This window comes from Uncinocarpus reesii, genomic scaffold, assembly GCF_000003515.1.
Source record: "Uncinocarpus reesii 1704 scaffold_1 genomic scaffold, whole genome shotgun sequence".
Lineage (NCBI taxonomy): Eukaryota > Fungi > Ascomycota > Eurotiomycetes > Onygenales > Onygenaceae > Uncinocarpus > Uncinocarpus reesii.
The window spans coordinates 3,209,336-3,229,835 of NW_003052500.1; the positions used below are offsets into that span (position 1 = coordinate 3,209,336).

The 20,500-nt window shown below is 49.8% G+C and overlaps 9 protein-coding genes across 9 annotated transcripts; 4 read left to right on the forward strand and 5 right to left on the reverse strand.

The window, feature by feature from the left end:
• Positions 1-347: 347 nt before the first annotated feature.
• On the forward strand, positions 348-1,704 carry UREG_01300 (uncharacterized protein; the record flags this gene model as incomplete). The annotated part of the gene is made up of 2 exons (XM_002541738.1): positions 348-1,299; positions 1,367-1,704. 2 exons carry the CDS (start codon positions 348-350, stop codon positions 1,702-1,704), a joined length of 1,290 nt encoding a protein of 429 aa, XP_002541784.1.
• A 540-nt stretch (positions 1,705-2,244) lies between these two features.
• UREG_01301 (uncharacterized protein) lies at positions 2,245-4,139 on the reverse strand (the record flags this gene model as incomplete). The annotated part of the gene is made up of 3 exons (XM_002541739.1): positions 2,245-2,364; positions 2,520-3,933; positions 4,084-4,139. The coding sequence occupies 3 exons, from the start codon at positions 4,137-4,139 to the stop codon at positions 2,245-2,247; spliced, it is 1,590 nt and encodes a 529-aa protein (XP_002541785.1).
• A 953-nt stretch (positions 4,140-5,092) lies between these two features.
• UREG_01302 (uncharacterized protein) lies at positions 5,093-5,800 on the reverse strand (the record flags this gene model as incomplete). Its single annotated transcript, XM_002541740.1, has 1 exon — positions 5,093-5,800. The coding sequence occupies one exon, from the start codon at positions 5,798-5,800 to the stop codon at positions 5,093-5,095; it is 708 nt and encodes a 235-aa protein (XP_002541786.1).
• Positions 5,801-6,834: 1,034 nt separating this feature from the next.
• Positions 6,835-9,041, forward strand: UREG_01303 (eukaryotic peptide chain release factor GTP-binding subunit; the record flags this gene model as incomplete). The annotated part of the gene is made up of 2 exons (XM_002541741.1): positions 6,835-8,925; positions 8,985-9,041. 2 exons carry the CDS (start codon positions 6,835-6,837, stop codon positions 9,039-9,041), a joined length of 2,148 nt encoding a protein of 715 aa, XP_002541787.1.
• A 275-nt stretch (positions 9,042-9,316) lies between these two features.
• UREG_01304 (uncharacterized protein) lies at positions 9,317-9,916 on the reverse strand (the record flags this gene model as incomplete). Its single annotated transcript, XM_002541742.1, has 1 exon — positions 9,317-9,916. The coding sequence occupies one exon, from the start codon at positions 9,914-9,916 to the stop codon at positions 9,317-9,319; it is 600 nt and encodes a 199-aa protein (XP_002541788.1).
• A 673-nt stretch (positions 9,917-10,589) lies between these two features.
• UREG_01305 (uncharacterized protein) lies at positions 10,590-13,824 on the forward strand (the record flags this gene model as incomplete). Its single annotated transcript, XM_002541743.1, has 4 exons — positions 10,590-10,658; positions 10,728-11,200; positions 11,402-11,455; positions 11,508-13,824. The coding sequence occupies 4 exons, from the start codon at positions 10,590-10,592 to the stop codon at positions 13,822-13,824; spliced, it is 2,913 nt and encodes a 970-aa protein (XP_002541789.1).
• Positions 13,825-14,309: 485 nt separating this feature from the next.
• UREG_01306 (ATPase) lies at positions 14,310-15,438 on the reverse strand (the record flags this gene model as incomplete). The annotated part of the gene is made up of 4 exons (XM_002541744.1): positions 14,310-14,986; positions 15,052-15,171; positions 15,239-15,384; positions 15,425-15,438. 4 exons carry the CDS (start codon positions 15,436-15,438, stop codon positions 14,310-14,312), a joined length of 957 nt encoding a protein of 318 aa, XP_002541790.1.
• Positions 15,439-15,701: 263 nt separating this feature from the next.
• UREG_01307 (uncharacterized protein) lies at positions 15,702-17,378 on the forward strand (the record flags this gene model as incomplete). The annotated part of the gene is made up of 3 exons (XM_002541745.1): positions 15,702-15,774; positions 15,824-15,935; positions 16,001-17,378. 3 exons carry the CDS (start codon positions 15,702-15,704, stop codon positions 17,376-17,378), a joined length of 1,563 nt encoding a protein of 520 aa, XP_002541791.1.
• Positions 17,379-17,917: 539 nt separating this feature from the next.
• UREG_01308 (uncharacterized protein) lies at positions 17,918-18,933 on the reverse strand (the record flags this gene model as incomplete). Its single annotated transcript, XM_002541746.1, has 3 exons — positions 17,918-18,003; positions 18,074-18,821; positions 18,880-18,933. 3 exons carry the CDS (start codon positions 18,931-18,933, stop codon positions 17,918-17,920), a joined length of 888 nt encoding a protein of 295 aa, XP_002541792.1.
• Between the last annotated feature and the right edge of the window lie 1,567 nt (positions 18,934-20,500).

The following is a 20,500-nucleotide window of genomic DNA, read 5'->3' on the forward strand; positions in this document are numbered from 1 at the left end:
CCTCATGATATACCCAGAGAGTGAAACGGATAGATGTTAGATGATAAACCAATATCCCCATCTGCTTGATTCTCCATCGTTTCCGGCTCGATATCTTGGCCTCCAGTCTGTAGTTAGTCGTGCATTGGCGGTTACCAAGCCTTGGGCGTTTCTCCGCCGGAGTTTAGGTCATTCCACCTTTCCAAAGCATGTGCAACAACCCCGAGAAACATACTCACCGCCAACCATGCCCTTCAACTCTACGTCTTCCGTTGAGGCCAACAGATTGAATGTGATGGTAATATAACCACCGACTGTCGCTTTTTACACGTTTCCATTCGCCCCAGCCACCTTTTTCCCGCGGAATCATGGACGCTGCCTACGATCACATCCAAGAGGAAATCCTCGCATCTCCAGACGCCGATAAAGATCCCCAAGCCGAAATTTCCACTCCATCCGACTCATCGAATCAGCATAATCTAAGCGCCGAGTTTCAAGAAACCTTTAGCGCTTTTACCGCGAGCCCTTGGGGTGCCCGTCTCGGTGGCCTTTGGGGAAACGTACGCCGACAAGGAGAAAATTACTATGAAGGGGCAAGACAGGAATATTCTGCTGCGAGTCAGGAGGCATTTAAGGGGTTTAGCGATTTGAGGAATACAATAATTGGACGGACGCGAGGACTGTCGTTGGGCGGATTAGCTGCTCATGGCGAAGAAGCGGATGGCGGCGATGATCCCACGACGCCAACATCTCCAAAAGCTGGCGAATCATCCAAGGAGATGGCGAAAGATGGTTTAAGTGATGCGCAAGTATCTGATGGAGATGGTTTCATCTCCCGGTTTCGCGTGGAAGCGGCTAAACGGCTGAAGGATATTGAACGCGCTGAAGATGCGGCCGATGAAGCGTTGCTGAGGTTTGGGAATAATATCAGGGACTTTCTGCGCGAGGCTGTGACTATTGCTCCCCCGGAAGACGGAGAGAGTGGTTCGGGCAAGACGATGTTCGAGAGTAGAGATATTGATGGAAAAAGAGTGATTCATACGACAAGATTCGAAGCACAGTTACACGCTATCCATTCGAACCTAGAAAGCTTTTCTAAGGATCCGGATAGTATTGAATGGGCTAAATGGAAAGATGGATTCAAAATTGATGATAAAACCGGTGATGTATCTACGGATCTGGAAACGTATCCAGAATTGAGAAGGGCGATGGAGAGCCTCGTCCCGGAGAAGGTGGAATATGTTGACTTTTGGAGAAGATATTATTTCCTACGTATGGTTATTGAGACGGAAGAAAAGCGACGAAAGGAACTATTGCAAGGTATGCGCCTTTTCGACCCACTCATCCCTGAATTCAAGAATCTGTTTTGCTGATATTTTCATTTTAGCATCTACCGCAGGAGACGAGGAAGAGGTTGCCTGGGACGAAGACTCTGATTCTGAAGCCGAGACGCCATCCACACCACAAGTCACAATTAACAAGGCACTTGAGCCATCAGACACCACCCCCGTCGCAGCGTCGTCGTCCATGTCAAAGGATAGCTTGAAGCCATCAGAACCACGCCGATCCAACGACCAACAATCCCAAGCCGACAGTGATGCAAGTTATGATGTCGTTAGCGGTGCAACGACTCGGACTCCAGGGAGCCCAAAGGAGCCAGGGAAATCTTCGGCGACGCCTGCGAAGCCAGTAGAGGACAGCAGTGATGAGGAAGACTGGGAATGAGTAGGAGGAACGCTTATTTCATTTTCATTTATTTTCGGCCAGTTTTCCTTGTTTTAATATTCCCCGGATCTTTTAGTTGCATGGTACAATGAACTTTTATTGCTGCTTGGAATGTATTGTGGACAAGTTGAGACGAGAGATGGGCTCACTTCTCCAGTAGGGCAATGTGATTTTACAATTATGGCGTCGGTTGATTAAAGCTTTCCTACTTTTGGGTTATAAGTTTATCTGATGTAGAAAATCATTATTGGTTTATGGAGATTATAAACTCATGTTTGCGTACAAAATCGATGACATCTCCAGTTGTGAAATATCGGTATCCAATTTGGGTAACCCATAGATTCATGCGCTAACCAACGTAATCGCCTGGTATATGCCTTGACGAAAGTTCATTTTCATTGATAACTTCATATTTGTGCTCACTAATCAGATAATCTGTCCCTCACCGCATAAGAGGGCTACTTTCTTTCTGAAAGACTCTTCGACCGCTTCGTTTTTGCCGGGACGTCTGAAGCACTGTCACCTTCAGTATCAGGTCTACTAGGAGTTGGCGAGGCGGTCGCCTGCCTGGAACCATATCCGTCCAAGTGTCTTCGAAAGCGGCTTTGATAACGCGCCTCGTTCGCCTGATGCCCCTTTGATAGTGGAGTAGTGTTCAAGCTATGCGGCTCAACGCTTTGTCTCAAACTAGAAGGGCTCGTTGGCCAAGTCTCTTGACCCTGACCCCTCGTGTACTGGTAATCCTCTCCGCGTCGCTTAAGGGGGCTTTCATCGTATGGATCCCAGCCAACCTTTTGGCGTGCTTCGGCACGTACTCGTTGGCGATGGTGTTCGTCACCGCCGGCACCAGTTGTGGAAGATTCTTCAAGAAAGAAGTTGAGGAGCTCGTCAGGGATAGAGAGATGAGACTGTTGTTGGAATTGTTGGAGAGATGTAAGTCGAAGCAGCATTTCCAAGAGAGACAGTGAGGTCTTAATATTATTGAACAGAGGGTTTGAAACAGTGTATAGAGTTTCATTGCCGGAAGGAGATTGCGGAGCATTAATGTGACTCTGAGAGCGGAGCAGCTGCTCTGCGTCATCAATATGTAGTTTGGAAAGTTTTTTGTTCAGATTATCATCAGGAGCCCGGGGACTAGGAGATGGTTCAGGAGATTCTGGCTCATCTTCAGAATCGGAGGTTTCAGATTCATTATAAACTTCAAACGCAATCCATTCCAAATCCAGGCCTGGCGGGAATAGCCAGCGTTCAGCCAGTTCGGATTTTGTTAACGGTACAGATGTAGTATCATCAACGTGATGCTCCTCATTACTCAAGGTGCCTTCACTTGCCTCCTCATCCATTTCGTGGTATTCTGCCTCACTTTCGTACATCATTCTTCGCGGAGGGATTGCATCTATATCACGTTTTAGTAGCAAAACAGGGTGATTAACTTCGCCTTCGCCTCCAATATTAAGTATTTTGCCGGTATCCGCGTAGAATATTTTTGAAATCTGATGTATAGGGATGGTTTCTCGAATCCCGGCCAAAGCCACATCTTCGAAACGAGATGGTTCTTCATCCTCTGAATCAAACGTATGAACTCGATCATCATCGAAGTCTTCAATAATGAGGATTTGATAAGCAAACTCGTCACCTTTGGTGCCGCTCCGAATATGTTCATCGCTAGGCCAATCAGTAACCGGCAGAGATGAAGACGGATGAGAGTTAAGTAATCTCATCGGAACCCTCCGTAATTTCAGGCGTGCTTTGTGGATAACCTCCTTCCAGGTTGTATTTCTAACGCTTTCTTCATCATGCGGCCTGACGTGCCCCGCAAAAAGAAGATATACCGAAAGGGTGAAGGTAGGGCCAATCTGCACTGCATGAGCCGGTGAAACGGAAAATTGAGTATCACCAGCAGTCAGGAACGTGCTCGCCTGAAGGAGTCGCGATGGTGATACGGTTGCAGGTAGTGTAGTAGACAAACTAGCTCCAGAGGTCGTGATGGCGAGATTGATGAGGGGCACAGCATCCTCAATCCGGTCCAATAATTTGCGGATGTCCTTGATTACTATCTTTACTTCCGCATTGATTTCTGCGCGGCGCGCAGTGGAAATAGCTCCTTTGCGGCCTAACGCTTCATGGGATGCGATGCTAGCCAATCGCTGGCCAAGACCTTGGATATCCCATCTCAGCCCTTTTGTGAGAGACACGGCGGATTCGAGAGAGGTGTTTCCCCGGGCCGCTCTACTTCATATTAGAATTGGAGCTCAGATCACACCAAAAGCTGGCTAGGGACGTACATGAGTTCGATCATATCAATTGCGGGTGAAATGATCTAGACAATCAATATACACCAACTAGAAAATTGTAAAGAGACACCCGAAATCAACTTACGCGAATTTTCCCCTGAAGCCGCTCTTGTAGGGCCTGGAGTTCGGAGCGATAGCCATCATCAATATTCTAGCCCTGAATCAACAATCACTTGCCACTGTACAGAGAAAGAAGCTTGGAACCAACCGATGACTTTCTCATGAGACGAGATACTTGGCTAATGGCATATTGACCTGTGACGCGGATGCCTGATCTATGCCAAGTCAAAATTTGGCCAACTCACAAAAGAGAATAGATGCGCGCTACCTTACAGCATAATTCATGGCCTGGCCAGTGAGCTATGGAGCTGGTCAGCAATTGCATCAGTAAGCCAGAATCCTTTGCTGGGATGAAGTTACTGTCAGGAGGAGTTTGTCCATGGTAACAAAGCCAGCCATGGTCAGAATCCAACATAGTCCTCAGAGCAAACTCCAGATGTGTGATGGGTGCTGTTGTCTTGTTGTGCTTGAATGTAGGATGTACTTTTGATATTGCCCTCATAGCCAGCAAGCTTGCCTTGGCCGTTAACTAGTTAGGTAATCCGGCTAACCCCAGGTCCACGTGACCCACACTATCAAATAGCCACTAGTTACCTCATCTATATCGACATTACGGCTGGTATCAAACCTGAATACCTGGATGCTCTCACCACCAATAAATGTCCATCATATATGAATATTAGGCTGACTGCAGTAAAAACAGCCCCAAATGCTGTTGATAGACAGAATCAGCCGCTACAGCTCCATGATATCATCAAGTGAATAATGGGGGTCAATTGTGCCATCCTCTGCCTGTTTCATCTTAATGGGGTAAATTACGTCCAGCTTACTCCGCTCCTCCTGGTCTAGATACTGTAGTCGGTCGTCAAGGGACGTGAATTCCCCGTAGTAAGCCTTGTCGATGAACGTCCAGTATATCTCATCAAACATGGAGCTGAACCGTGCTGCCAGACACACCCAGAACAGGCCGTTATCCAAAAACTTGTCCATGTGCGGCGACAGCCTCTGAGACTCGAGCAACGTGCCATCCAATATCATTTCCGATTCGACCACTCGTAAAGCATCCAGGAATAGATGAAGCGAGGCCTGTAGCGAGTCAAGAACTCCATGAGATCAGATTCCCAATCTCCCGGAGCCTGTAGGAGAAGCCACCATGGAGCCACGTAGCTGAATTCAACGGGGGCCACGTATATATACTCCCAGTCTATGGCTGCCGCAATACAGAACCTTTCAATGTCCACAAGCACATTTGAGGGGCGGAAATCGTCACAGTAAAGCTGGAATGGTCCTTCATGGAACTGAATACGCTGAACTACCTTGCTGAATAGGCAGCGGGCGACAAACTTCTTGCGACAGTCTGCTTCGCCTGTGATCGCGTCGTTTCGCTGAGTAAGGAAATGCAACATGTGCTGTGTAGCAAGGGACTTGAAGTACCCAGCGGCCGTTTCAAATATGGTGTTTGGGTTTGGCAAGGCATGAGGCGGAATGTAGGCAGATGTTGATAACTCATTCATGTTAAAAGTAAACGGCCGCCTGGAGACTGTAAATTCTCCATCCGGCCCTTCTGTTAATGAACCAATTTTGGAGAATTTGGGCTTGGACAGCTCAAGGAGGAGCTTGGCCATCTTTTGGTAAGCTCTCCGCAGGCCTCGCTCGCTTATCTCTGGGTTCAGAACGGGTCGGCCTTTCACCTTGGGAGCTTTAAGAATGTTGGAGAGAGGGGTTCCCTTGATATAGGTCATAATGATGTACGGTCCCGTCCACGTCTTCCCAGAGCCATACACCTAGGGGACAGGGATCGTAGTATGCCGCCGGAGATATTGGAGGACGGCAACTTCATTGGCGACTTTCTCTGCACGGAAGATTGTTCGACCAAGAGAGCTGAACCGAACAATGACCTCCGGGGTATCATCATGAAACTGGACTCGGTAGCACACGTTGAAGGCACCGGTTTCCCACTGACATGCCTGCTTGGCTCTGCAGCCTAGATGTTTGGAGGTGAGACTCATTGCAAGATTTTCAGGAGGTGTTGCAAGCAGCTGCTTTACCCACTTTGCCAAAACGTCGTCTAGCTGATCCTCGGCGATATGGTCATACAGCATGGTGACTGCGCAACCTCACAGGTCAGGTAGGGAAGGATATATTGAAGTAAAGCGCCGCAGGAAAGAGTCAAGAGACAAACAAAACACAGACAGTTTTGACCCCGTAAAAATGAACAGCAAGTGCAAGATGTAAGAGAGTGGAAACTGATAAAGAGCAGAGGAGGTTGGGGCCCCGGCTGGAAGCACTTAAGCCCCTTGTAAGTCGGTGTACGGACCAGGTTTTCTCTAGTTCCCATAAATTTTGCCCAATATTTACGTCCAAGGGCTACAATTCATAGTACAGGACCCACGCCTTGAAGCTTTGAAACTTTTGTAGTTTGTGATGAGATTATTGCTTTGTCAGCGACGTCGGCTGTGGTGGGGCCCTGGAGCCGCAACTGCGCTAGTTAAGCGCGCTTGGCATAAATCGGGACTAGTCCTAAACAGGCTAGATGGCCAGCTGCACAAAAGTGGTTACATAATCCCGCCCCACGTCAAAAGTTCGTCGATTCGAGCCCCACGGCCTCACGTTCTCACGGTCGACATCAAACATCTGAACTTCACGGCTGCTGCTCTGCCTCTACAGAAGCGCCAATTGTCGAGCTGCGTGTCACTTGAGTTGGGTTCTGTTTCTTGTGCATTTTCTTTGTATCTCGGAATTTGGAAGGGTAATTCTACTCCTTGGCTCTTTCAAAATGTCCCATCTCGACTCTTGGGAGGATGACCCCGCCGCTCAAGACGAAAACCTGGCTAGGCAGGCTCAGCAGAATCTAAACCTCAACCCGCAGACTTCCTCATTCCGTCCTGGTGCTACGTCCTTTCAGCCTGGTGCTTCCGAATTCCAACCCGGTCAGCCGTTCCAGTACGGTGGATATCCGCAACACGGTGGGGGTCAGTTCCAACAACAAGGGTATTCTGGCTATCAGCAGCAGCATCAGCCCTATGGCCAGTACAACCAACCATATGGCCAGCAGGCTGGTTATAACCAATACCAGGGGCAGCAATACGGGGGATATAACACACAGCAGCCACAGCAATCCCATCCGGCCCAGCCGCAGCAACAGCAGCAATGGCGACCAACGCAAATCGCGGAGCGGCCAAAAGCTCCTTCTCAAACTGTCACCCCCGCTGCAGCCCAGAAACCAGCAAATACCCCTGCCCAAACGGCCCCAGCCCCCAAAGCGAAGATATTGAGTATCGGCGGTGATATCCCAAAAGCCAAAACACCAACGGCAACCTCGACGACCCCAGCTTCCACCATAAATTCTGCACCCGAAAAGGCTAGTGGACCCGCGGCAGTTGAGGCAGCATCCAAGGTCACTGCCGCCAAAGCTATTGAGAAAACAGAGAAAAAGACCGCGGCTTCTGGAAAGACGTCGCCTTCCCCGTCATCCGGTCGATCGTCCCCCAGTCGCGCCGAAACGAAGGCAGCAGCCCGTGATGCAGATTCTGTTGCTAGAGAACAAGCCGCTGATGTGGATGAAGCGACCTTGCGGGAAATTTACGGTGAGAAACGTGAACATGTCAACTTGATTTTCATTGGTCACGTCGACGCGGGCAAGTCAACATTGGGTGGCAGCATCCTGTACGCGACGGGTATGGTTGATGAACGTACGATGGAAAAGTATAAAAAGGAGGCTAAGGATGCTGGTCGAGAAACTTGGTATCTCTCCTGGGCTCTAGATTTGACAAACGAGGAACGATCCAAAGGAAAAACCGTGGAAGTTGGCCGCGCCTTCTTTAAGACGTCTGGCGAAACTGCCCAGGGCCCCATGACTCGTCACTATACGATCCTCGATGCTCCTGGGCACAAATCCTTTGTTCCCAACATGATTGGTGGTGCCTCTCAAGCTGATGTGGGTATCCTCGTCATTTCTGCCAGAAAGGGCGAATACGAGACCGGGTTTGAGCGGGGTGGTCAGACGCGTGAACACGCATTACTTGCTAGGAATGCTGGTGTGAAGAAACTCATAGTTGCAGTTAACAAAATGGATGATCCTACAGTGGAATGGAGTAAAGCGCGTTACGAAGAGTGTTCAACCAAAATTGGGAAATTCTTGGAGGCTATGGGATACAAAAAAGATGACCTGAAATTCATGCCTATCTCTGCCCAGAAAACCGTGGGGATTAACACACCTGTCCCCAAAGATTTGGCGCCATGGTGGAATGGTCCTTCGTTGCTCGATTATCTTCATAATATGAGCATGCCCGAGCGAAAGATTAACGCTCCCTTCATGATGCCGATCAACGCGAAATACAAGGACATGGGAACAGTGATTGAAGGGCGAATTGAATCTGGTGTTCTGAAGAAAGGGGCCACATGCATTCTGATGCCAAACAGAGAAGAAGTTACTGTCACTGCTCTCTATGGTGAAACAGAGGAGGAGATTCCCACCGCTACGTGCGGTGATCAAATCCGGGCACGTTTACGAGGAGCCGAAGAAGAAGACATCATGCCTGGATTTGTCATGTGTTCTCCCAAGCGACCGGTCCATTGCGTTACTGCTTTTGAAGCTAAGATTAGAATCCTTGATTTGAAGAGTATTCTGACTGCCGGTTTCAATTGCGTGATGCACGTACACTCAGCCATTGAAGAAGTCACCTTCGCGGCGCTACTCCACAAGCTTGAGAAGGAAACCGGTAGGCGAAGTAAGAAACCGCCACCATTTGCCAGCAAGGGACAAACCATCATCGCTCGGCTTGAAGTAATCGGGGGGGCTGGTGCCGTTTGCGTGGAGCGGTTTGAGGATTACAATCAGCTTGGACGGTTCACCCTCCGGGATCAGGTACGTGGTTCTTGTTGATACTGTATGAAGTGGCCGTGTACTAACATCGTACCCAACAGGGACAAACCATTGCCATTGGGATGATTACCAAATTGATCACCGATACCCCTGCTTAAGGTTATATAGTTTTGCCATGGTAGGATTGCTACTTTGCTGTACCTACTCTTTATACAGGATGCCGTTATGGTTTGTATCAAGAAGGCTTTTAGTCCCTGCTGGCGAAGGTCTATCTCTGCCATAGATTAGGAAATAAAGCGCCCGTGAGGAAAGGCTCTGTTCAAAAGTGCATCAATCAAATATTTTGTGAACCCCAACTCCTGTCATCCGCCGTAGTCTATAAGCGTGGTGGCTCCGAATTTTCAGCAGGAAGAATACGTAGGATGTTGAAATATCACCGTTTTCTCCTCCCAACAACCTTTGTGAAACCATCCTCGTCAACTTCGGGCTCTATGACCTCCCGCGGCGGCCTTGTCGCTGGCGCATCCTCCATCTCGACATCCTCATCCTCTCCATCCTCCTCTTCATCCTCGTCCGTCTCCTGGTCCTCATCGTTTGTCTCCACCCTCTTAAACAACCCAACACTAGAAGCCTTGCCCTCTCTCTGCTTCCAATCCTCCCACAACTTATTCACCATCTCCAGATCTCCCTTGTCGATTTTCCCCTTCAGGTCGATGATCCGATCGGCGACGTCACCCGCACTCTCGTCGTCAACCACGACGTCAAACTCATCGTTCATCACTTGCAGCAGGACCTCTTCGAGATCGCCTGCGTCGGTGTCGGGGCGGTCGGTGAAGAGTTCCGCAATGGCGGCGCAGAGCCAGTCGCGCTTGTCGGCGGAGGTGGGGCCTCCCCAGGAGGATTGGACAGCGAGGCTGAGGACAGGCCAGTTGTGGAGGGCTAGGGTGATGGCGAGGTCGAGTTGGGCGGAAGGCGAGAGAGAGGTAGGTGTTTGCTCGGGGGGTTGAGGCTGCGATTGCGATGTTCCGTCCATTGTCGGCTGGACTGTGTGCGATGGTGTCGGGGGAGGAAGGTTGCAGAGGAAAAGCGGCGTATCACGATGATTTCTGTTGTCCCTTGTTTTGATCTATCAAAAATACTCTAGCTCCGATATTGTCTCAAGATCTGAGTAGCTTGAGGAGTATGAAGAACGCTGTGTGATATCCGCTATATGGCCCCGCGGCTTTTTTATGGAGAAAAAGTTCGATGGCTCGAAAATACGATGTGAACGACTGAGATCCGAGTTGCGCCGTCGTGCTCAACAACACCGTCTCTTCACTTCACTCAGCCCTGCCCCTGTATAGTCGACGACGAGCACTCCTTGCCGTTGCCTGTGCGCCCTTGCTGCCGTCTCTTGCGGTTTCTCGCGTGGTAGCCGGGGATTGCTCGGTTTTGCATCGCCAACGTCCATGACATCACTCCGAACTCAGCCCAAAGAATGAGAAAACCGCCGACGACGGGACTGAGGAACGGCCGTTTCCTGGTTACTCTCGAGTGGCTAGCCTGTTTGCATATTGGTCTGACTACTTCTTGCAATGATCATTCTCGAGTTCTTCAGTTTCTTCAGTTTGCCGTTGCTTGAATCCCGCATTTGTGGCCGGGGCCCCTGAATGATTGCGACGGTGAGGCTCTGGATTTGAGACGTAGCCGTGAAGTTGGGACCGACTATGCCTTTCAACACTATTACCGTTGCTTCCGCGATTGCACCCACGGTTCTCAAAACATGGTGGGCTCATGTAAGGTCAATCCCGCAGTCCGCTCCGTCGAGGACATCCCCCTTGCTGACATGAATGTTTCCGAGACAGCACTTCGGAGGAAAGCCACCCAAGCAGAAACCAACGCACCGTCTTTCCTACCATGAGGGACTGGAGGTCATCCGCCGCTTCATGTACTATTCCTCTCACCACACAGTCGAGCAGTTCCAGGCCTTCACCGCTCGCCGGGTCCCTTCACCCCACTGGGTCAAGCAGTCCAATGTCGTGGTTCCCGCCGAGCACCTCGTGTCTGCAGGGCACCTCATCATCGCAGAGCTTGGTCCTGAAGGGATTGACCGAGTTGGAGGGAAAACATGGTGGCAGTGGAGAGGGGACGACGTTGCCCTTTATGCCGAATGGATCGAGATGAGGAGCGATTATACAGAACGGAGAAATCTGGGTCAGAAATCCAAACGGATCATATTATATGTGCATGGAGGGGCGCATTACTTTGGAAGTGTGGATACGCATCGCTATCAGTTGCAGCGCCATGCAAGGAAGCTCAAGGCGAGGGTATTTGCTCGGTAAGAGAGTCAATGACGATTTATGCGATGAGTAGAACCCGTGCTAACGTGTTTGGTAGTGAGTTGACTGGATTGAATTCATGATTCGGAAGAATAACATTAACAACCAATAGCAAGGTATCGATTGGCTCCTCAGTTTCCATTTCCATGCGGCCTGCAGGACTGTTTGGCAGCCTACCTACATCTCTTGACCCTTCACAGGCCCGAAGAGATAATATTTGCCGGAGATTCGTCTGGGGGCGGAATGGTGGCGTCGTAAGTGTGGCCAAGTGATGCTCTCACTACAGAACTGACAACCTACAAATAGGATGCTTATAGTTCTCCGTGATCAAAAAATACCATTGCCTGCGGGGGCGATTTTGATCTCTCCGTGGCTCGACTTGACACATTCGTTTCCTAGTATGAATGATACCACAGGCCAGGACTACTTGCCTGTATACGGCTTCATGCAACGGCCGTCGATGGGCTGGCCACCTCCAAATGCCGACGAAATGGGCGTAGTAACAAATTGCGCCGGGAAGATTCTCCAGGCTATAAACTCTCCACCAGTGGCAGATAGCACGACTACAGTTGATGAACATGCTATCGAGCAGTTTTTCATCCGCCAAGCTACTGCCACAACCCAAGCTGGCCATCTTGAACGGTTGCCGGAACATCGTACAGCCAGGTTTGGAGATACCAGCCATGACCACATTCAACCAGACCATCTACTAACGATCCGTATGGACGGAGTCGTCGTGGAATTGAAAGATCAAATTCACATGTATACTACTAATGAAATGCTATCGCACCCGCTCGTTTCACCAGTCTTGCAGCCGTCACTGGGCGGTTTGCCTCCTTTACTCATTCTCACTGGTGGCGGCGAGATGCTTCGAGATGAACAAATTTACTTTGCTCACAAAGCCGCTAATCCCACAGCATATCTGCCAGGCGAAAAATATTTAAATCGACACGACCCGGAACGAAAGACCATAGGAAGATATGGCCCTACATATGTACAGCTACAGGTTTGGGATAACCTCTGTCATGTGGCCCCAACTCTCAGCTTCACCCAGCCGGCGAAGTACATGTTTCGTTCGATTGCGCAATTCGGGGCTTGGGTGCTTTCACGAGCGCAAGAAGCTAGCATTGAAATCCCTGATTGGAGTACGTCTTCCAGCGGAAATATTGATTACCCTGGTGGGCAGCAACAGGGACGGTTCCAGCAACAGCAAGGTTTCAGATCCGTTGGAAAGGCTGGTGATCCTCTCCCACCATTCCATCGCCACATGATTCGACAGTTGATTGACGGATATGGCAATGTTCACCCATTACCGGATGAGTCTCAACTTCCAGCACTCAACATCCCTCCTGATGATATTGGAGAACCAAAGGTTGGGCCTGTAAGGCGGTGGATGAACGCGAAGCATGAGTGGGATACCAAGTACGCCCGACAGAGGCGTAAAGTATTGAAAAGGCGAGTAGAGGAGTTACTGTTGGGTATTGAGGAGCTGGCTCCGGGAGAGATACCGCCGCCCAGCTCTGCAGCAGCGAGGCGGGGCGTTTCTATTCAACGGATACGAAGACCTTCGAAGAAGAGTCGTGCTCTCACACTTTGGAATTCTATTGGGAATAAGCACGATGAAGCGGCCCTCAAAGAGACCGGAGAATATGGTGGTCGTTTTCGGGCTCCCATGCCGAGGCCAGCAAGCGAAACCAGAGTGGTTACAGATGTAGGGCAGTCAAATGAGTCTGAAAGAGACGTTTCGGAGAAATTCTCACCTCGTCGTCCATCTTCACTCGCGTCTTCAAGGTACACCGATTATACCACTTTTCAAAACAACAACGCAAGAGAAAGCAATGGATATATCGAGGGGCGGAACACGCCTGGACTAGTTACGCCCCAGATAACAGTCAATCACCATCCACATCCAGGTGAAGCTCCACCGCGGAGTGCACTTCGCGACGCCCATCCAAGGCACGAACGCTCTCTTCGGCATCGAGACCCCAACGATAGAGCTAGTACTCGAGCAATTCGACATGCTCAAGGGGTAGTAGGGCCTTCATCTCCCATCCACGAGTCAGAATCGTCGCAAAACTGGGCAACTCCCCGCGAGTCAACCTCCGCGCTGCCGAGTAGGCAGTCTGTGCCAATGCACACAAAATCCTACCGTGCACCCAGGGATCGCTTGGCCCCGAACGATGCAAGTACTTCCGGATTCGTCGATCGTCGCAAGCTCCGCGTTGAGGAACCGGATGAAGATGAAGGGCCAAGTTATGAGAACGCTTCCGACCGGTATCCTCGATACGACATGGACCGTCCTGCACCTCTAAATGCTACGAGGTCGCGCGGGTCGACACACCTCAGCAGTCAAGCGCGACCTAGCTTTGTGACGGCGCGGGGCTCGTCTAGACGTTATTATCAGGGCAAGGGATTGGCTGATGAGTTTAATTCCACGGGGCCTACGGCACCGTCAGAGACGGAACCGTTCCCGCCGTTTCCGGCGAGTGAAAATGTCAGCACCGGGTCACGGCTGGGAGCTGGGGTTAATGGAGATGTTGAAGCGATGGATGCGCGGAGTGGATATTCAAGTGCCTATTCAGATGAACGAGTTGGCGCCGAAAACGCGAGAAGATATTATTGAAACTGTATGCGTCTAGAGGAGGTTGGGGGTGTTGTAAGGTAGATACCAGGCATGTATTGGTGTTTAGGATGTGGTGTAACTGATTGGGGTTATTTGAAACACTTATATTTGCAGTTAGAATTGTTTGCACTGGATGCGTCTGGGGATATATTGAGATTCAAGGCGGGCATTGATGTACGGAGTAGTTATGTGTTATTGCTGTGTCGAGACTTGAACGTACGTATTTTTCGATGTCTATAACTACTACTCCGTAGCTACATAATTATCTCCTCAAAATATCCTATACTGTATGCGTAGGGCTTTCTTGATTCACATATTGAACCTATCATTCCGATCCTACATTCATTCTCTTTACAAACAGGGCCATGTCTGCCTAGATATACGCTCACATCTGAGCTGGTCATTCCAGCTAAATCCATGCATCCTGAAGAGCCAAGTTTAATCTTACCAAGAGAGCCTTTTAGTTAACTTTTATTACACGTCAGTCATTTCCATTCCAGCCCAACCTTTCGGGCGATCTTCTCAGCGATGTTTAAAAATGCATTCCTTCTCGCGCTTCGGTCATCGCCCTCTTCTGCCACGACAGTGGGAACGCCCCTATCAGCGTCCTCGCACACTCTCGCATCAAGGGGAACGTCCCCCAGAAAGTCAATGCCCAGGCGCTCACAAGCCGCTACGACTCCACTGTTGTCTTGACACTCATGGCCTTGCCCGGAAATCCCCCCCGAGAATATTCTTGTCTGTTTGCCGCAGTGTGGACAAGCGAAAAAGGCCATGTTCCTTATCATACCCAAAACAGGAACATCCATTTTCTGAAATAGCCCATAGCCTCTGACAGCGTCTCTTAGGGCGATGTCTTGCGGTGTGGATACAATCACAGCACCGTCCACGACCACTTCTTGGTTTATGGTTAGCTGCACGTCTCCGGTGCCTGGGGGTAGGTCAAGAATGAGGATATCAAGTGGTCCCCACGAAACGGAGTGGAGGAGCTGGTTCATTGCTTTCGAAACCATGAGACCGCGCCATGAGATGGGGGTTGTGTCTAGCGGGGCAGTATTAGGGTCGGATGTGGTGATTGTTGATTCTGGCGATGGAGGAGGTAAAAGATAACCCATAGACATGGATTTCAGACCGTAATTCGTGAGTGGAACAAGACAGTTCTCTGGAAAATCCAGTCAGCCTAATAAAACTTCGAGATGACGGAGGAGCATCTACGAAGAAACGTACTGTCATCGAGCCGCGGCTCTCCGGACAAGTTAAGCAGCGTAGGAATGGACGGTCCAAAAATGTCTGTATCAAGAATTCCCGTGCGAATTCCCCGTCGAGCAAAAGACAATGCAATGTTCACTATCAGGCGTCCACCGTTAACTGTCAACACCTTTCAGAACCGGGACATTCACCAAACGGACCCTACCAGCGATTGTCGATTTGCCCACTCCACCTTTAGCAGATGAGACTGCCACTACCTTGTTCACATCGCGAATCTTCCTTTTCTGTGGCAAGCCACGGCGGCGAGGGAAAGACGGCGGCGTGCCTGAACGCGGCAATCCCTTTGGATAACTGGTTAGAAAAGGAATTGGGAGCAGCGTGGGATATTTACCAACGGGTTGTCATGCTGAAGCTGCCGCAGAGTAGAAAAGTAACTCCGACGCATGTTTCCCTCAAATATCAAGGGTGATTCCCTCCATGCACTTCCATTGCGCCCCGGAGCTCCTTGCATGTCGCCAAACTACTCCGTCGTGGTCGGGAGCTTAGGTTCGGCTAGCCTTCCCCATCCAATAAAAGGAATGTTTCCCGAGAGAGCTTCAACCAAAATTTACTTCGAAAAATAATCTCCAGCGACAAAAAGCACAGCGGATTCGAGGATATACGCGACCATGGCGGGAATTAAAAAGAAAGTGAAATCTCTGGCTGAACAGGTTTCTGAGCTTGAAGATCCAACTCCAAAAGGTACGTTGGCAATTTTCCGCGACATCAGCGAAATCTAACCCCAAAGCAGATTTCGATCCCGAAGATCAGAGCGATTACGGACAAACGAGCGACGAGGATCAATTATCAGGAGATGGAAATGGAGTTGAATATACTGGGCGCGAGCATTACGAAGCTGTTGGGTGTGATCCTTCTGCTTATCCCATTTTCTCCAAAGTCCACATACTAATAACTTCTGGTTCAATAGCAAAAGCAAGCTCCGCAAACCGGTCCCGGTTGAGCTTGGGCGCGAATACGAAGGCTCTCGTGTTGATAGAAATGCTTTAAATGCGGTCGACTATGATCATGACTCCTTTGGCTCCGCAGATAGCGAGGAAGGGCTTGAGGAAGACGATATGTCTGGGCTAGATGACGGCAGCGGAGATGATGATGATGACGATGATGACGACGAAGATGGGGATGAAAACGACGGAACGGAAAACATGGATGGCATAGATGAAGATCTCGGAAGTGAAGATGGAGTTGAGGACATGGAGAGCGAAGAATCAGGGGATGACGAGGAAGACGAGGAGAAGCCTCCCTTGCGGAAAAACAATCATTTCGACGAGAGGGAAGAATTACGTCGACTTATGGCCTCCGATCATAAAGTCGTTGCCGCATCTATATCCCAAGCGGCCAAGGCAGACGCCGCAAAGGGTGCGGCGGTCAAACGACAACGACGTGCCTTTGATGCACTTTTAAACAGCCGCATCAGACTACAGAAAGGTCTTACCTCGCTCAATGACCTGCCCTCTGAGCCTGAGGTGGATCCAAACATGCATGAGCAATTAATCACATCCGCCGAAACTGCTGCAGTCTCGCTATGGAATGCTCTGGACGACTTGCGCCATGCCCTCGCCGACTCCCGTTCCAAAGATGCCTCCTCCAGAAAACGCAAACGCACACCGATCACCATAGATACCCCCTCCACAGTCATCTGGAGCCAAATGAACGATTTCGAAACCAAGTCCCTCCCTCATCGCCGTGCCATCCTTGACAAATGGTCCATCAAAGCCCGCGGCATCCGCGCCGCCCTCCCATCAAACCAAAACAAGCTTCTGACCACCCAATCCGACCGCCAGACCATCACCGCTGTTCTAGACGCCCATATCGCCACTGAAACTGCGGCTACCACTGCAAATATCGGCCGCCCTGAGGACCCCAAACCTCATCGAACTATCTACGACGACACCGCCTTTTACCAATCCCTTCTTCGCGACCTGGTCGAACAGCGAATGACCTCGTCCTCCTCCACTGCGGCCATCGACTCCCAGCTCCCCTCTCGTTTAACAGGCCTATCCATTCACCCTACAACCGGCATGCGCAAGGATAAAATCAAGCGCGCCGTCGATACAAAGGCATCCAAGGGCCGGAAGATGAAGTACAATGTGCATGAAAAGTTGCAAAATTTCATGGCTCCGGAGGAACGAGGATCGTGGGGGGATAGAGCGAGGGAGGAATTCTTCGCGTCATTGTTAGGGAGAAGCGCAAGGGAGGTTCTCGGTGAAGACGATGAAGGCAAAGATGGAGTGACCAGTGACGACGAGGACGTAGAGGAGGGTGGGCTTAGGTTATTTAGAAGCTAGCCTGGTATATATCCTCTTGAGCGATTGAAACAGATCCTATACCAATGAAAAATTTTGTCTGGTCATTGATACTCTTCATATAATCTGGGATCCTTTTAGGCCCGTAAAAGTATGTATTGGCTATGTTCTCATTGCCCACGAAACATTATTTTATAGGACATGAAATGCATAAGCTCCTAGCAAACCGTTCTTGTATTGCAAGTATCTCGGATGTCAAGCTGCTTGTAATTTTTAGGTCAACGAGATATTAGTTTCTTATCTAGAGAAAAGGATATAGATGCAGCTTGGCTCGTCACCAGTAGGCAGGGATAAAGCCATGCGAAAGGGACACCAGCCTCTCAGGAAATTTATGACAGAATAACACGGTCAATCCACTATCTTAAATTAGACTCCTGTCGCAAAAAGAAGTGATGCATGAAAGAAAGTATTTATCAACAAGGGACAGCAAAATACTCATGTCATCGAGATACTGGCCGTCGTGAAGGTAAATATGGCGCGCGAGTTAAGGGGCGAAAAAAAAAAATGAAAAGCAGTAAAGACTAGTAGGTATCTTCTTCCTGCTGATATACGTGTCGACTCCTGCCCGGATCCTTGCGCATCTGCTGGCCCGATCCGGTGAATCCAACTAAAGCAAACGCCACATGTTAGCAACGACGGAACCTAGAATGCTGTGTACAGTATGAAACGAAACGTACCACGAGCATTGACGCCTTCTGGAGTACGAAACATGCTCTCCTTTTTAGAAGACTTGCCAAATTTACCCTTGCTAGCGAAATCTTGCCACTTTGCTTTTCCCGCCTCCAGATCCTTATTGGCCTTCACTTTTCGAGGCATTTTAGCAGGGCGGGACCCATCGGCAGGCTTGACGGTTTCAGTTCGAGCCTTGTTGGCTAGAGCTGGGTTAATATCAGCGGCAGCGGATATAACGCTGGAATTCGCCGGTAGAGACTGCGGGCCTGGTGTTCCTGGTATCCCATCAGCCTTGCGCTTTCGAGAATCATTAGAGATGGGTTTAATGTCTTTTGCGGTTAGAGTCTCGGTGGTCGAGTATGACTTGAAGGAAACAATGTATATTGGATTTGTGGAGGAACCGGTGATTGAGGTGATACGGGCTGGATAGAAAGAGTTATCTCCAGATACCCATCTGGCGAGAACGTTGTCGTTAACCGAGAACGAAACAGAGTGCAAAGGCTCTTCGACGGGGGTAGCCTCAACGGCAGATTTCCGGTAACCAGCTTGGTATGCTGGATGGTTCTCTTTAGACCACTTTTCTTTTACCGGGGGAGTTGACGGTTTCGATTGGGCGGGCGTAGGTACAGATGCTGGTCGCAATTCGGCAATGGATTGTTCGGTAAGTGATATAAGTTCTTCAAGCTCAGTCTTAAGGCTTTGGAGCTCGGTATTGTCTGGATCTACCTGCAAGCTTGACTGAACAGACTCAAGCTGAGAAGGGAGTGTCAGCTCAAGAGGTGAAGGCAACTAGGGAGGGGGGGATTGTTACCTGAAGCTTGAATTCCTTCACCTCATTTTCCAAAGCGACGATGTCTGTACTCATGGCTATGGTAAGATTAGACTGAAACTAAATCAGGAAAAGAGGGGAGAATATGGTAAAAAATGTGTTGCGATAGCTGGCTGAAGATGAAGTTGATGTCTGGGAGACGCCGGCGGCTTTGAGAGCGGCTACCTGGATGATGTTTGCTTTGTTTGACTAATTCACTAACATCCATGATCGCAGCTTCAAAGCAGAGACCAAGGTATGGATGGACGTGCGTCTAGTGGAACAATTTGATGCGTGAAAGAAATGAGAGCAAGACATAAATTGGGCAAAGCATCTATTTATGTAATTTTATCCGATCTGGAAAGTATCAACTATAACCGCTGTAGTACTAGTTCGAGGTTAAGACGAAAGCGATAGCAGTCTAGATTGACCCGAGATGGGGATTCCAGCCATTCACAAAAGAAGGGATTAAATAGTGACTAAGTGTCCAGAGTGACTATTACGAGCAAGAAGGTGGACAATTGTTGGTCTGCGTAGGTCCAATTCTTTCTCCATTGCAAATCTGGATACCTATACATATGTTATCGCGCTTGATAGCTAATCACTCGGAGAAAACCAAAGGCGAAGGGTCTATGAGGGTGACGGTAAAGAATTCTCTCTAAAGACTCGCGCAGCAATGAATATCCATAGCATGTCCCAAAAGTCGGGATCTCAACAGGTTCAACTGTGTTGAAAACAGTCTCAAGGAATCCATAGCACAGGGATACCTATCACCAGAGCAATCGATGCTAGCAACCAAAGGACGGTCATGATGCGCATGGCTTGGCAATTGCAGTGATTCTGAGAAGCATCAAGTTGTTGGGTGCGTCTCCCCTGCAAGTTGCATTGCATGGCTAGTTAAATAATTAGTTAATAAAGCAGCGACTGAGCAGACATAGGTGTTCTGTCACAACGGGGATCGCATCATACATGCGTCGAATCGAGCAAAGGGAATCTCGCTTTTCCTTTGTCCCAGTTGATTCAACGACCAGATGAGTGGCGGCGATGAGCGCGCATCAGATGACAAGTGAAGAGGAGTTGGGATTTATAATGCGCTGATCGCGGCAGTCAAAAGCGGCGTGGAGTCGGCGCTGGATCCGGCAAGGCGCGGCGGAAGGTTCAACTAGAAACCGAGCCAGTGCGGATAGTGGGTTCTAGAACACAGTGCCGCTTTAATGGCCGGTGAGTCATCGTGCCGCAAAGCAAGGTTTCAACCCCAAAGCGACCTGGCGCCTTGGCAACGCCGCGAGAACGTCCGCCCTTCGTCTCCTCTGCATCAATCGACCACCTTGCATCCAACACACACCCACGCACTCTCTCTCTCTCTCGCGCGCTCTTCTGGCCGTGCGGACTGGCTTCGGCAGCAGAGCTTGGATGAATGGTCGCAGTACGGGTGCTGCCAGCCAGACTGACGCCGCTTTTTGTCTCTCGTGTCACCCCGACGATCTCCTCTCACAGCTCCCTCACCCCGCCCTCATTCTAGAACCAGCTCCCTCCGCCCTGCCCAACTTGCATCACATCTTCCCAGCTGTTTGATCCCCCACTGTTGTTTGCCTTGGGTTCTCAATAAAAATCACCCGATGAA